This window comes from Myotis yumanensis, unplaced genomic scaffold (genome assembly GCF_028538775.1).
Source record: "Myotis yumanensis isolate MYYU_CA2020_CCGP unplaced genomic scaffold, mMyoYum1.0.hap1 SCAF_8, whole genome shotgun sequence".
In the NCBI taxonomy this organism is placed as follows: Eukaryota; Metazoa; Chordata; class Mammalia; order Chiroptera; family Vespertilionidae; genus Myotis; species Myotis yumanensis.
Window position 1 is genome coordinate 9,165,418 of NW_027223759.1, and position 15,285 is coordinate 9,180,702.

Here is a 15,285-nt window from a genome sequence, read left to right on the forward strand (position 1 = left end):
GTTCTTGGCATTCTGAACAACCTTGAGTAGACATCCAAGCCAGTAATTATATTGCTATATTACTTTTAACGAAAATTCGCTTTTTGTCTGTATCCTTAAGATTGAATAAAATCTCATGAGACTTCCTGTTCATTGTTGCATTGGTGATAATTATATGCTAATTCTTAAGTGCTTGAGTTTGTTAAAGCTAAATCCTGTAGTACCATCAAAGGGTCTGCCCAGAAATTTTTTTCTCCAGACCAGTTTTGCTTGGTTGGCTCATATGTACTTCAAACACATAACCAAACATGTACATGTTCAGAAAATGCCAATATTTCACTTCATAGAATAGTAATGCCATCTATCCTCCAAGGAGCTTCAGGTCCCTTCCCTTTCAGCCTTCACATGTAACAGGTCAAGTCCTGCCCATTCTAAACTCCAAAATAACTTCTCCAGTACCACTACCCTAGTTCAGGGGACCAGTACCAGCTAATTTTACATGCAAGGATAACAGTATGTCATGAAATACACCCTCTCTAGCCAATGTGACGCAATTAATGGAAAGCTCTTTTAAAAAAATTTTTTGCAAAAAACAATGAACCTTTATTGATCCATCACCCAGTTTCAACTGTTACCTTATGGCCAATCTTATTTTGTCTATCCCTGTCGCCTCTGCTCCCTCCAACCTCCTGGAGGCTTTTTTTCCCCTTTTAAATATATTTTATTGATTTACAGAGAGGAAGGGAGAGGGATAGAGAGAAACATCGATCACCTGCCTCCTGCACACCCACTACTGGGGATGTGCATGCAACCAAGGTATATGCCCTTGATCAGAATCGAATCTGGGACCCTTCAGTCTGTAGGCCGATGCTCTATCCACTGAGCCAAACTGATTAGGGCCTCCTGGAGGCTTTTGAAGCAAAACCAAGATAGACCTTAACTTCCAGGAATCCTCTGACTGGAAAAAGGCGGTTTTCTATTGGAACCAGGGCCTGCAAGCAACCATTCTTGCCACCATGTGGAAACTTCTAGGAACTTCCTATCTCATGCAAAACAAAATCTATGATCTGCAAAACCCTATATAATCTGGACCCTGGCTCACTCTCTAACCTCATCTAATAGTCTCCTACACCCATGCAACTTCAACCACACTGGTCTTGCTGTTGAATTACTGACTTTGCCTTGGGCAGTTAACTGCTCCCTCTAACTGTGAAGTCTTTCCTGGGTGTTGAGGTCCAGCCCCAGCAGGTCCAGGGGTTCCCAAAGGTGTGGATGGAGTCGGCGAAGAAGAAAGGACACGGAGACAGTGTTCAGTTGATCAGCACAGCGAGGTTCTCTATCTAGGCTCTCCCGCCAGGTTCTCTAGCTAGGTTCTGTCTTTATTCTCCAGTTACATCTGTATTTATACCACTTGATTTTAATCCTATCCATTCTATTCCAAAGGTTAGGGCGTTTGTTATCTCCATTCCAAGGTCACTACTCTATTGTTCTGTTAAGCTACAAGGAAGTAACTGAAAGAGATTATCCTAAATAAAGATTATGTAGCTTAACCGTGATTGTTCGTAGTTAAAATGATTAACTAGCTGTCTGGCACTTAGTTAAGGGGTTTTACTGATTTATTCCCTTCCTTAGTCCTGTTAATCCCTAACTCCAGGGAAAAATCCCCACCTGGGGAAACAACCTTCTTGGAGAGGTGACCTTGGTTAAAACACATAGCGCTAAGAAGGGAAGCAAACATATTAAGAACAGTATGCCATATACCCCAGGTCCCTTGAAACATATGCTGTGCAGATGTTTCTTCCCTGCGGCGACTGTGTCAAGCAGCACGGATGGACCGGCTTCCGGCACCTGGGTTTTCTATATGGATCTCTCCCTCAGAGCTCTGCTCCAAAAAAGTCATCCACCAAATATTTACTGAGCAGCAGAGTTGCATAAAAAGTTCTTATAGAAAAAACGAAGGGGCACAGGCATAGTGTTGGCAAGAGGGATTGCGGCAATTTTAAGTAGTCATAGCCAAGGAAGGCCTTGCTGAAATTAGCAAACATCTGAAGGAGGAGAAAGCGAGATGTGCTATTCAAATACAAAACATGCAATACCTGGCTAGTCAGGCAGTTACCTCTTTTCCCTTAGATTGTAAAAAACTGACAGCCCACACAATAGCCCTCTGGTGTGAATGAATCAAAATATCTTTTTTCAGATAAGCAAAAAATATTTTTGTGTGTACCACAGAATTTTAGTAAACTATACTAATAAAAGAGAAACATGTAAATTGACCATCCCTCTGTTCCGCCCACCAGCTAATCAGAGCAAGTATGCAAAATAACCCAACAAAGATGTTGGTTAATTTGCATACACAGGCATGGAGCGAAGACTGCAGACAGCATAGAAGGGAGTGAAGTGCTACAGAAAGGAGCAAAGCGGCAGAGAAGGGAGCGAAGCCCGCCTCGGTGGGCTTTGCTCCCTTCTCTGCTTCACTCCAGCTCCAGGAAGCCCTATTCTTGCAGGAATCTTACTGCAATGGGCCTCTAGTCTACACTAATAAAAGACAAAGATGCTAATTGACCGTACCTTCGCTACGCCCACCAGGCAATCAAAAGACTATGCAAATTAACCCAACAAAGATGGCCTTTAAATTTGCATACTGCAGGTGGGGCGGGCAGTGCTAGATGCTGCCCTTGGAATCCGGGCTGCAGATCGGGGACCGGGAAGGCGGGGTGGGCAGTGCCAGACCCCACCCGGGAAGGCGGAGCAGCGATCGCCCCGGCCAGAAGCCTGAGGCCTGGGTAGGGACGGAGCCGGTGATCGCACAGGGCTGGGGGTCCCCTGCCCAGGGCTAACGCCCCAGCCAGAGGCTTGGGAAGGGGCGGAGCTGGCAATTGCCAGGGGCTGGGGGTCCCCTGCCCAGGCCTAATGCCCAGAAAGAGGCCTTAGGCCTGGGCAAGGGCCGAGCCAGGGATCAGTGTGAACTACAGAGGAAACACCTTTTCTGACTGCTCATTGGCTAAGCTCTCTGTATGCCACTGGTAAAATATTCTTAGTAACTTGGGTAATAAGAATCCAAGAAGGTGATGTAGGGTTTTTCCACCTCACTCCTGCCTGGAGAAAAAAAACAAAGGTCTGCTGCTGGAAGGGCTAAGAAATATCATATCCTAAGAAATGTCATATCCTATGAAAGACACATCTTGAAAATGCCTAAAGAAAGTTGTCATTTTTTCATGAAGGGACTGGAGTCCATGGTGGCTGCAGTGGCTGCAGCAGTGGAGTGATGGGGCTGGTGCCTTCCTCTGATCAGCCCGGTCGCCTCCCACAAAGGGAGGCCAGACTGCGGCTTAGGCCCGCTCCCCAACGGGAGCAGGGAGCAGGCCTAAGCCATCAGCAGGACATCCCCTGAGGGCTGCCAGTATGTGAGAAGGGGCAGGCTGGGCTGAGGGACCCCCGTAGTGCACGAATTTCGTGCACTGGGCCCCTAGTATATGTATAAAAGCCCAGCAACTGAAGGGTGGAACAACCAGAATCACCGACCAGTCAATATGACGTGCACTGACCACCAGGAGGCAGACGCTCAATGCAGGAGCTGCCCCCTGGTGGTCCCACTGTGCACTCCCACAGTTGGAGCACTGCTTGGCTGACTGGGATGAGCAGCTGCTCCTGTTGTGGGAGCAGCACTAGCAGGCCCAGGGTGAGGCCAAGTCTCTGCAGCTATCAAATACCTGAGACAATCCAGACTCTGGCCTGACCCCACCAGCTGATGCAGGCCCTCTAAGGTGCATTCTAGAAAGAGCGCAGGGAGCTGGCATAGGCGAATGGCAAGAGGGGACGTGACTGTGGACTCTGTCCTGCTGGCTGAGGATCCTGGAACACGGCTGCCCTGAACATCCCCGATGGTGTCACCAACCTGGCATCACACATCAAGGACATTCACCAAGTGGCTTTGGGGTGCAAAGCTCTCCACCAGGTTCCCCCAGGACACAGAACATGACTTTACCCAAGACATTACCCCAAAATATCAGCTCAGACTAATTTCCTCATTCAGCAGCTACTCAGAGGGTGGGTCCATAGCCACTTGGCTAAGCAGGATCAGTGGGGCTCCCACAGCTGGTGATACCTGCAGGCCATGCCCCCACCAGTGCACAAATCTGTGCACCAGACCTCTAAAGTTTATATGTGCCATTAGATGAAAAGGGCTGAAAATTGCTGATTTAAATGGGCATTTAAAGTTCAACTCTTCATAGCTGTATAGCTATTTTATTGATGAGAATCACTGATTGGCTACTTCCTCTGCACACCCACCCTCTTACTAGGGATCGAGCCTACAACCTGGGCATGTGACTGGGAATTAAACTGTGATCTCCTGGTTCAGAAGTCAAAGCTCAAGCAGAGGCACAACAGCCAGGCAGGTATTGCATGTTTTAAAAATTCTTGCCACATGCACACTGGTTGAAAAACGCTTTAAGTGAAAGCCCGTCTGAAAAGGCTATGTACTTTGTGATTCCAACTTCATGACATTTTGGAAAAGGCAAAACTAGACAACAGTAAAAAAGATTAGTTATTGCAAGTTGAGGGCTGGAGGGAGGGATGAACAGCATATTTTTACAGCAGTGAACATACTGTGTTCTATGACGGATGCATCACCACACATTACAGTGCCTTGAAACCTATCTGCAAGCAGAACTACCTAAACAAATATAATGGAACAACAGCAAAAATAAGCCAAGAAGGTAGGCTTTGGGTGATTATGTCAACATAGGCTCATCTATTACAGCAAATAAACCCTCTGGTGATGGATGGTGATAACAGACAAAAATCTGACTTACTATAGTGACCTGATAATTCAGACTTGGCTGTAAAGGATCTGGAAACTTCTGTTATGTCCTGAAGGAGCACATGACCTTAAACCATTTGCAAAATCCCATTCAGGGGTAGACAGGAAAGCAGCAATATTAAATCTGAACAGGAATATAAGGGAGAACAAATTCTTCTTGGCTTATCTTTAGATCTTTATATCCTGTAATTATTATTATTTTTTTTAAATATATTTTATTGATTTTCCACAGAGAGGAAGGGAGAGAGATAGAGAGCTAGAAACATCGATGAGAGAGAAACATCGATCAGCTGCCTCCTGCACATCCCTTACTGGGGACGTGCCTGCAACCCAGGTACATGCCCTTGACCGGAATCGAACCTGGGACCCTTCAGTCCGCAGGCCAACGCTCTATCCACTGAGCCAAACCGGTTTCGGCTCCTGTAATTATTTTTACTTTTTTATTGAACTTATGGGGATGATCTTGGTTAAGAAAATTATATAATTCTATAATACAGCATCTATATTATATAATGTGTTCAACACCCCATGTAATTTGATTTAGAAAAGGTGTAAGTCCCAATGCTGGCATTCACTAAAATAAAAACAAAGCTAAATATTTCCAATACTGAAGGAAACCTCCTAATAGAAGAAACATGTCCATTCTTTAAAGTGACAAGAAACAGAGGGGAGAGACCAAGATGGCGGCATAGCTAAACACCGAAGATTGCTGCTGCAAACCACTTCAAAAATACAACTAAAGATGGAACGGACATCACCCAGAACCACAGGAAGGCTGGCTGAGGAGAGACTCTTCAACTAGAAGGAAAGAGAACACCATACCGAGGCTCAGAGGAGGCGCAGTGTGGAAAATACAAAGGTGCGTGCGCAAAGCGGGCTGGTGGCTGAGGGCGCAGTTGTCGTTTTCAATCAGGAGGGAGTCTCAGACTCTGAGCTCCAGATCCGGGCGAGTTTCTAGGGACTCAGACTCAAACGGGAGAGGCGGGATTGTCTGGTATCAGTTGGAACATGACGGCAGCTTTCTCTCCATGGTTTGCAGCGGTTGCTGGGGTTCTGAGAAGCAGAGCCTCTGGGAACAGGACTGAGAGCAGCCATAACTGCTCCCTCCGCCCGCCCTGTTCATCCCCTGCTACCCGCCCTACCCAAGCCCTGCACAGAGCCATTTGCCGGATAGCCTCAGGCAAAGGCTAGGTTAGCACCTCTCCAGAGGACAGTTGTTTTCCCACTGCAGATATAGGTGATTCTCACAGCCAGTTGGCCTGGTGGTCAAATCCCTCTAGTATTAACAACAACAATCAAGGCTTAACTAGAACAAGACTGCGCACAAAAACCACTAGGGGGTGCACCAAGAAAGGATAAAAAATGCGGAGACAAAAAAACATGACAGAAATGGAGGATATAGAGCTAAAAAACGCAATTTTGAGGGCTTGCAATAATGTGCTAGAAGCTGCCAATAAACTTGATGAGAGCCTCACGAAGTCTAATGAGACCCTTGATGCTGTGATAAAGAACCAACTAGAAATTAAGCATACACTGACTGAAATAAAGAATATTATACAGACACCCAATAGCAGACCAGAGGAGTGCAAGAATCAAGTCAAAGATTTGAAATTCGAAGAAGCAAAAAACACCCAACCGGAAAAGCAAAATGAAAAAGAATCCGAAAATACGAAGATAGTGTAAGGAGCCTCTGGGACAGTTTCAAACGCACCAACATCAGAATTATAGGGGTACCAGAAGATATTGAAAACCTATTTGAAGAAATAATGACAGAAAACTTCCCCCACCTGGTGAAAGAAATGGACTTACAGGTCCAAGAAGCGCAGAGAACCCCAAACAAAAGGAATCCAAAGAGGACCACACCAAGACACATCATAATCAAAATGCCAAGAGCAAAAGACAAAGAGAGAATCTTAAAAGCAGCAAGAGAAAGAGACTCAATTACCTACAAGGGAATACCCATACGACTGTCAGCTGATTTCTCAACAGAAACTTTGCAGGCCAGAAGGGAATGGCAAGAAATATTCAAAGTGCTGAATACCAAGAACCTACAACCAAGATTACTTTATCCAGCAAAGCTATCATTCAGAATTGAAGGTCAGATAAAGAGCTTCACAGATAAGGAAAAGCTAAAGGAGTTCATCACCACTAAACCAGTAATAGACGAAATGCTGAAAGGTATCCTTTGAGGAAGAAGAAAAAGATAAAGATACAAATTATGAACAACAAACATGCATCTATCAACAAGTGAATCTAAGAATCAAGTGAATAAATAATCTGATGTACAGAATGAACTGGTGATTATAATGAATCAGGGACATAGAAAGGGAATGGACTGACTATTCTTGGGGGGAAAGGGGAGTGGGAGATGCGGGAAGAGACTGGACAAAAATCGTGCACCTATGGATGAGGACAGTGGGTGGTGAGTGAGGGTGGATGGTGGGGCGGGAACTGGGAGGAGGGGAGTTATGGGGAGGGGGGAAAAAGAGGAACAAAGGTAATCTGAACAATAAAGATTTAATTTTAAAAAAGGGGAGCATGAAGAAAAAAAAAAAGTGACAAGAAACAAAATGGTGGTAAAAACCAAATTGTCCAGATTCATATAAACTTCATAAACACAAAAAAATTTATTCTGAATAGATCATTTTATACAGAAATCATTGAAAAAGATGTTCATTACTTAGCTATGGACTTAACAAATCAAACTATCCAAACAAAATAAACAAGGCAATATAAAAGTTTAAGAAATTTACAAAAGCTGTACAAAATAACTTAATTAGACTGATACAGTCTATAAAATCTCTTCTTTCGCTGTACAATTAGAGATCTATGTAGTTTTTTTTAAGGGATGAAAGAAAGGATGTTTTAAGGCTTCTTTGAGAGTAATCCTTTTAGTTGGCTCATACTCCAACATTTTCTGAATGAGGTCAAAGAGAAGCTCATGTTCAGCATCCTGAGAAAGCATAAATTCCTAAAAGGAAAAGAAACAGTCAACAGCTTTTTCTACTACCACTTGTACTTTTTTTCTCCACCATAAAAAGGGAAAACTCAAGGATCATTTAAGCAACGACCCAGGCTTACCTTTAGAGGTTTACAACGCCTTGAAACATATCTGCCAGCAGAACTGTGTTCATCCCAGTCCAATCGATCATGATGGAAATATTTACGTTTCCTAAGAGTAAGTCAATATCCATGTTTATGTTGACAATGAAAATTTAAACATCTACTAATAGTGATTGGTTTAATCATTTATTATGTGTTTATAGATCAGACTAGTATTTTCCAGATTTCAAAAGACAGCCTAGTGAGATCGTTACTGGCTTCCCGCAAAATAATCATCAGCTACTTAAGTGAAAAAGCATTACTGTTTTATAGTTCTAATCAGGACAGGTGACCAACTGGTATTAAGGAAGGCATCTACTCTCAAAACATACCTGGTTTTCTGTATCATATGTTTTGGTAAAGGTCCAAGAATCCTTTCCATCATTGCTAGGTGCTCCTTACTATCATGTGTCTAAAATAATAAAGAAAACTTGTTAACTACCTGAATTTGCACATTATGCTTTGTTCTCATTTAACATAGCTGCTACATTTCTAGTCCCTACATGGTTTAGACACAAGGAAGGATGTGATCACTGACAAAGGCCTACTTTTAGCAAGTTACAGCTAAAAAAAAAAAACCCCCAAAAAACATAAGCCTTACAGATCACCAAAGATTCCTCTAATTCAGCAAGTTTATTTAATGGATTAAAAAATATTTTAAATAAAATCATAAATTATGAAATGCCCAACAGAATCACAATACCGTAATTTTTATTTCTTTATATTTATCTACAACTAATAGTCTATGATAGGGTGCGGGGTACAGCTACGGAAATATATTATGAGTTAGTGTTCATTCATATAAACAGGCACGTATACAAAGAAAGCACTTACTGGAAACACTGTAAAGCCAAGGTAATATTCAATAAGAATACATCCTATACTCCAGACATCACATGGTTGGGACCATCCTAAGGCTGTAAGATAAAGCAAACTGTTAGTGGGGAAAATCCTCAATGTTTCTTAAAAACGTTTTTTTAAATGTGCATAAGTTGATGTTTGAGATAGAAAAGATCCTAAAGCAATCACTTAGTCCAAGATTAAATATAATAGGACAGTATGTAAGAGTTAGGATTCTGGAGATACTAGTTTCAAGCCTTAAGTCAGGCTCTTGAGGCTAGTGATTGGGGAGAGAGGGGAATTTTTTTTTTCTTCTGAGCCTCAATTTCTTAACCTGTAAAATGGGCACACTATGCCACATAAAGACTGTACATGCGAAGTATCTGGGACATAACAGGAATTAAATGATTATGTTTTCAAACTATAAGTAAAATTTAAAATCAGCTTCAGTAAGATAAAGGTTCCCAAAGCACAATTAAATACTTACCTAAAATAACTTCAGGAGCCCTATAATGTCTGGTAGATACCAATGTACTGTGATGTTCATCATCATATGTTGCACTTCCAAAGTCTACAACTTTAATATCTGGATTTATTAAGGTACGTTCATCACGTTTCTAAAAACCATAAATGATGGTTAAGAAGGTATTAAGAAGACATTAAACATTCATTTAGAACTATGAAGTTAATACATGAAAGACTTACCATTTTGGGATTATATGCCTCTGTGTAGTCAGACTGCACAAATAAAATGTTTTCAGGCTTTAAGTCGGTATGAGTCAACTTATTACTGTGCAGAACTGAGAATGAAACATAAAGAGTAGCTGTACTCTACAAATCAAAACCCAAAGTCCCTACCAACAAAAAACACACCTCTCTGATGTCTTTGCCACAAGCCTGAAGAAGTGGCCAACATTCAATTAGTCTGCTAGACAACCACCCGGGACTGAAACCCACTACCCTCCTTAAAAAATTAGCACACCAACAACTAACATTTCATAAAAAGTACTTACAATTCACAGACTTGCATATCTGATATGCCATCTTCCTGATATGATCCAGTCGAAATGGCAGAAAACCATTCTCCTTAATAAAATCATAAGTACTAAGTCCTAGTAATTCAAATACAATGCAAATGTGACCACGATGCTCAAACCATTCCAACATCTGGACACAGCGGCTACAAATACATGAAAAATAACTTAGTACAGGTTCTTATAATCGTCTTAAAATCTAGCTAGAGCCATTTTCTAAGTTCTATTTTGATACTTACAATGTACTATTGGGGTCTGTTGTATTTAAGTGTTCCAGCACTTGTATTTCTGAGCGGGCAGCTTCACAGTATCTATCCACATTTTTAACTATTTTTACTGCTACATGTCTACCTCCCCTGTTAGAAAAAAATCCAAGTTATAAATAAAGAAAAATCAAGATATTTTAATGCATTTTTCTATCACTCTCTTCAAACTGTACACACTTCTACTTTGATTATATGTATTATCTTTTAATTGCAACTTAATGTAAGCAACTAGAATGACCTTTAAAAAACAGATGGCCACAGTTGGGCCTCCTGAGACAAGAAAATACTGTTTTCCTTAAATAAAATCTGTTCTCAGGTTAAAACTGAAATTACAAGCTGCATATACTATTAATTACTACTACTTAAAAATAAAAACAGCTCTAGCTGGTTTGGCTCAGTGGATAAGAGCGTCAACCTACGGACTGAAGGGTCCCAGGTTTGGTTCTGGTCAAGGGCACATGCCTGGGTTGTGGGCTCGATCCCAGTAGGGGGCGTACAGGAGGCAGCCGATCGATGATTCTCTCATCATTGATGTTTCTAACTCTCTCCCCTTTCCTCTCTGAAATCAACAAATATATATTTTAAAAATAAATAAAAAGATATATAAAAATAAAAACAGCTAGTATCTTTTACTGGGAGTTTCCTACAGACAAGTAAAAAACCCAAGGTAAAGGGTAAAGATGTATCTAACTAATGGTCAGACCATATTCTAAAGCTATATGTTTTCTTTTAAAAGGTATGTTGAATCAGCTGCATCCTGCATGCCCCCCTACTGGGGATCAAGCCCAAAACCTGGGCATGTGCCCTGACTGGGAATTGAATCTGTGACCTCTTGGTACATGGGCTGATGCTCAACCAACTGAGCAACACTGCCCAAGGCTAAATATATTTTCTATACCGATCACTACAAGTACAATGCCAGGATAGGAAACTTACACTTTATGATCAATGCACTCCACGACTTTTCCAAAAGCTCCTTCACCTAAAGTATCAACAATTTCATCTAAAAGAGAAAAATAAATCTCAGTCAAATCAAGAAGTGAAAACATTTTGCTTATCATAATGCTATAAATGCAGATTATTCTAGTTGATGCTAAATTCCCTTATCACTATTTTATTGGTCAACACTGTCAAAAAACATGTAACTATTTTTATGTCTAATTTCAGTCTTAAAGCTAATTTCATTTAACTTGATTTACTGTTTTGGAAGTTCTACATAACAAACATTAAATTTCTAAAGAAAGCAAAAATACAATCCCCCCCACCACCAAAAGAAAGGGAAAAAAAACAAACAAAACAAAAAAACAGAAAGAGAGAAAAGATTTCCAAATCCCTGAAATCTTAATCTATATATAGATATGTTATCTGAAAAGTTAATAAGTGTTGAAAAATATTCTATACATCTTGCACTTAGTACGTCTCCACTCTGACAGATCAGGTGACCCTCCTCATCATCCTCTACACTCCTGGATCTTTTCCTTCGGTGACTCTTCTGGAAACGTCAAGTGGGCGGCACCAAGATCATCCAGCCAATCAATATACCCGAGTGAATTCAGGGCAGAATACGAAATTCATTCAGCGGGGAGATATTCAGGCATTCAGATACACGCCAGGCCACAAACGGTTGGCAGGAGCAATTTCAAATTCAGTCCCCAGAAATTCACAGGGCACATAGTTTATGTTAACAGGAGAAAAACATGGCAAGGAACAGATTTTCAGATAAGATACTCAAAGTGGCAAGGCAACAAAACATAACACAATTGTTTTCTTTAAAAAAATGCTTAGTTGTAGCATTCACTGAAACATAATTTTAAGTTTCTAGTGTCCCAATTTACTGTTGCAAAATCATAGGATGTAATATTTACTTGTCAAAGTAGACTGTGGCCAAATTAAGATTTCCTAACTAATCTAAGAAAACAAAATATTAAGATAGCAAATAAAACTGAAGTCCCAATTTGGGGAAGAAAAAATTTTTTTTGGTATACACGAATAACACCATGACACTTTAAACGCCATCTGAGCTGATCTCCAAATTAATACACATTCCATAATGTTCAAATCTGTTAAATGGTGGGCTTAGTGAAAAAAAAAAAAATTTAGAGAGAATGCATTGCTAGAACAAAGTTACATCTAATCCTCATCATTCAAATATAAAAGGCCTAGTCTACTTTTGTGGTAAGGCTTCAATTTATCAAAAATCAGATTTCTTGAAGTACCATGAAAAATCTGTCAGACTATACTGCTATCATTGCAATAAACTAACCTAAATTAAATCTCCTCCACTATTTCACGGAAATGACAGTTGCCAACTAGTAACAAAACCTATTAAGTAACTAAATATATACTGTACTTGGGGCATTTCCTATCCAATGCACAAATAGAAAGGATCCTGAAAGTTAAAATTGAGATAACTTCATCTTAAACAGAACTTTCTCAAATGGTCAAACACAAATTAAAGTTTCTTGTTCCAAGGGGAAATAAAATCTCCAAACGTTTTAAAAGCGCTCCTACCGCGTGTGATCGGTGATGGGTGGTGCTGTGGTGAGTCCGGTGCTTGCTTTTATAGCTACTCCGTCCGCTCCGGCCAGAGGACTTGCTGCTGTGGTTCTGGTATCTGCCTTCGTGGTCCCTGTGGCGATGCCCGGGCTCACACCCTTGACTGTAGTCATTTCTATATTCATCAACGTAGCGCCGGCTATAATAATCTCTCTCATTTAGGGACCTGCTTTCCAAATAATGACTAGAAAAACAAAAACAAACACTTCCTCAGTGCTTCAGGCTAATACCGAGTATCCTCAACTTCTCAGTAAATCTAAGACAATAAATACCCTAAGATTTTGTTTTCTCCCACCAACCAAGACACACACACACACAGTTTCACAGGCAGCACAGGCCACACCGCACACAGGAGGCGGCGCCCCCAGTCCGCGCGCCCCCTGCTCACCTGTCCGAGGTTTTCGGGGGGTCGTACTGGCAGCGCTTGCTCTCGCGGGCGCTGCTGGGGGACCGCCGCGCCCTCTTGCGGCTGCTGCTGCTCCTCCACTTGGCGGACTCCCAGTCCTTCTCGTCCCAATCGGCGCAGTAACTTCTCTTCGAGTGCCTCATCTGCGGAAAACACAAGTTCCCCAGCTTTACAGGCCGCCGCGCGTCAGCCATGAACCGTTTGGTAAAACCCTCCTCTGCAAACCCGCTCTGGCCGTGACCCTGCGGATCGATTCCTGCAGCGGAGACTTAACCCAAGTTCACAGGCAGCAATTCTCCCCTCCGAACGTGCCTCCAACACTAGCCTCCGACTCACCCGCAACCGTCCAAGTTCTCGAGACAGAATCATTTATTGTCGAAAACTCCTGTAAAGGAGGTAAAGCGACCGAACTGGCCAGGCCTTCAGCCAGCGATGGCATTAAAAGCGACACGACACGATCCCGTCGCTGAGCGCCACTCCCCAGCACGCCCTGCATCCAGCGTCTCCTCAGGGCCCTCTCACACCACCGGGTGAGGAGGGGGACGCCATCTTCCTCCCGTCAATGTTTCCAACGAAAAGCCCTCACTTGACTCCCCCCGTCTCCGCGCTCAAACGGCCCCGAGTGGGGCGCAGACATTCCACACACAAGATGCCCGACCACACACGCCTGCAAATACTCTATCGTTTCTCTCCTCGGGATCGCAGACCACCCCGAGGGGGCATTCCAGTCCTGCGAGAAGCGACTGGACGTGAAGGGATAGCGCCTTGTACCCGGGCCGCGCCTTCCGTCTTTGTCGGCACAGTTCCTCACAGAAGCGTCATTGACAAGGAACCACGGTAAACACCGGCCGCGACGGGCGCCCCGCCGCCGCCATCTTACAGCGCGGGCGGCGGCGGCCGCTGCAGACAAGATGGCGCCCGGGCGCGGCCCGCCCCACCCCCGCCGCGCAAACACGGTCACTCTCCTCCGCCAGCGTCTGGGGCGTCGAGGTTGCAGCAGAAACTCGCGGCGACAGGCTGGACAGAGCCGGATGGGGCGAGGGAAAGGGCTCGCCGTGCAGGAGACCGCGGGCGGCGTCCTACGGGCCCGGGTAGGGCGGCATCACCGGGCGCTTGCGGGGCGCAGACACGGGGCCCTGACACCAGCCCGCCTCCCCCCGCGCTTACCGTCCTGGCCAGAGAGTCGAAGCCGAAGGAGACAAAGCTAACGCGACAGCGGAGAAGGCCCTGCAGGCTGGACGGGCTCCGACCGCAAAATGGAGCTGACAGCCGCTGCGTCAGGGCTCTTCTGAAAAACACCGGTGACGCTGCAGCGAGGCTCCGCCCCCGGGCGGGGCGTGCGCGGGGTGCAGGGGCGCATGCGCAGAAGGGGAGGCCGGGCGCGTGGCCCCGTGTGCGCAGGCGCCGGGGGGCGAGAGGCTGTACTGAAGGTGACGGGGAAGCTGCGACGGCGGCCATGTTGGCCAGGGTCAGAGTTGGACAATGGGGAAGCACTGAAAGTGTTAGAACAGTCTCGTCTGTGCTCACTGAAGATTGTATTTGTGAACCTGGAGACGAGGAAAAGTGTGTTCTTTAGCGCACGTTATGTGTGGGCTGAGTGTTTGGGGAGTGTGTTCCCAATTAATAATTTTACTAATATCAGCCACTATCTCACAGGTGACTGTAAACAGGACCTTTACAGAGGCAGTTACGGTTCAATGAGGTCGCTAGGGTGGGACCTAATCCAATGGGACTGGTGTCTTTCCTGATAAAGAGACTAGAGGCCCAATGCACAAAATTCGTGCAAGAGTAGGCCTTCCCCCGGCTGCTGGCTTAACTCTGGCACTGGAGACACAGGCTTCCCTCAGCCCTGGCTTCATCCAGAAGGTCGTCCTCCTGGACATCAGGTCTAATTAGCATATTACGCTTTTATTATCATAGAGTGGACACAGGCACACACAGAAAGTCCACGTGAAGACGGAACAGGGTCACCTACAAGCCAGAGGTGCCAGTGCACCCCCCTCCCCCCGAACCCCACACACACCTGGATCTCTCATCTCTCAGTCCAGGTCAAGGCTGGCAATTTCCCTAAAGGGCCAGACATGGTCTCTGTCACTACCAAGCGGCATTGCTGTTGTAGCACAAACCAGCCAGACAATACATGACGGAATGGGACTGCGTTCCAAGAAGGCGTTATTTACAAGAACAGATGGGCAGTCTGTCTCACCAACCTCTGATTTAGATATTCCTCTCCTTTTAAAGAGAATTTTGGTTGGTCAGCTGTTGGGGTCCAACCCCAAG

The 15,285-nt window shown here is 44.0% G+C and overlaps 1 protein-coding gene across 2 annotated transcripts; it reads right to left on the reverse strand.

The window, feature by feature from the left end:
- Positions 1-7,404: 7,404 nt before the first annotated feature.
- On the reverse strand, positions 7,405-14,276 carry CLK1 (CDC like kinase 1). Of its 2 annotated transcripts, XM_070421796.1 has the most exons (13): positions 14,173-14,276; positions 12,988-13,148; positions 12,555-12,783; positions 11,445-11,535; positions 10,980-11,046; positions 10,017-10,133; positions 9,757-9,923; positions 9,449-9,543; positions 9,231-9,360; positions 8,738-8,820; positions 8,236-8,315; positions 7,883-7,973; positions 7,405-7,772 (listed from the first exon to the last, which is right to left on the reverse strand). In XM_070421796.1, the coding sequence occupies exons 2-13, from the start codon at positions 13,146-13,148 to the stop codon at positions 7,629-7,631; spliced, it is 1,455 nt and encodes a 484-aa protein (XP_070277897.1). In that variant the 5' UTR covers positions 14,173-14,276; the 3' UTR covers positions 7,405-7,628. The 2 variants fall into 2 exon arrangements, with proteins under 2 accessions (XP_070277897.1, XP_070277899.1); XM_070421798.1 differs by lacking the exons at positions 11,445-11,535; positions 12,988-13,148; positions 14,173-14,276 and having other exon boundaries at positions 12,555-12,591.
- Positions 14,277-15,285: the final 1,009 nt, after the last annotated feature.

What these genes read in the sequence shown, in the direction of transcription:
- CLK1 (XM_070421796.1), bottom strand. Translation starts at nt 13,148, where the DNA reads ATGAGGCACTCGAAGAGAAGTTACTGCGCCGATTGGGACGAGAAGGAC. An exon ending in AGACGTACTAAGTGCAAGAT is followed by an intron (nt 11,047 to 11,444) that starts GTATAGAATATT and finishes TTTCTCTTTTAG; the next exon opens with ATGAAATTGTTGATACTTTA. An exon ending in GATATGCAAGTCTGTGAATT is followed by an intron (nt 9,544 to 9,756) that starts GTAAGTACTTTT and finishes TTTCATTCTCAG; the next exon opens with TTCTGCACAGTAATAAGTTG.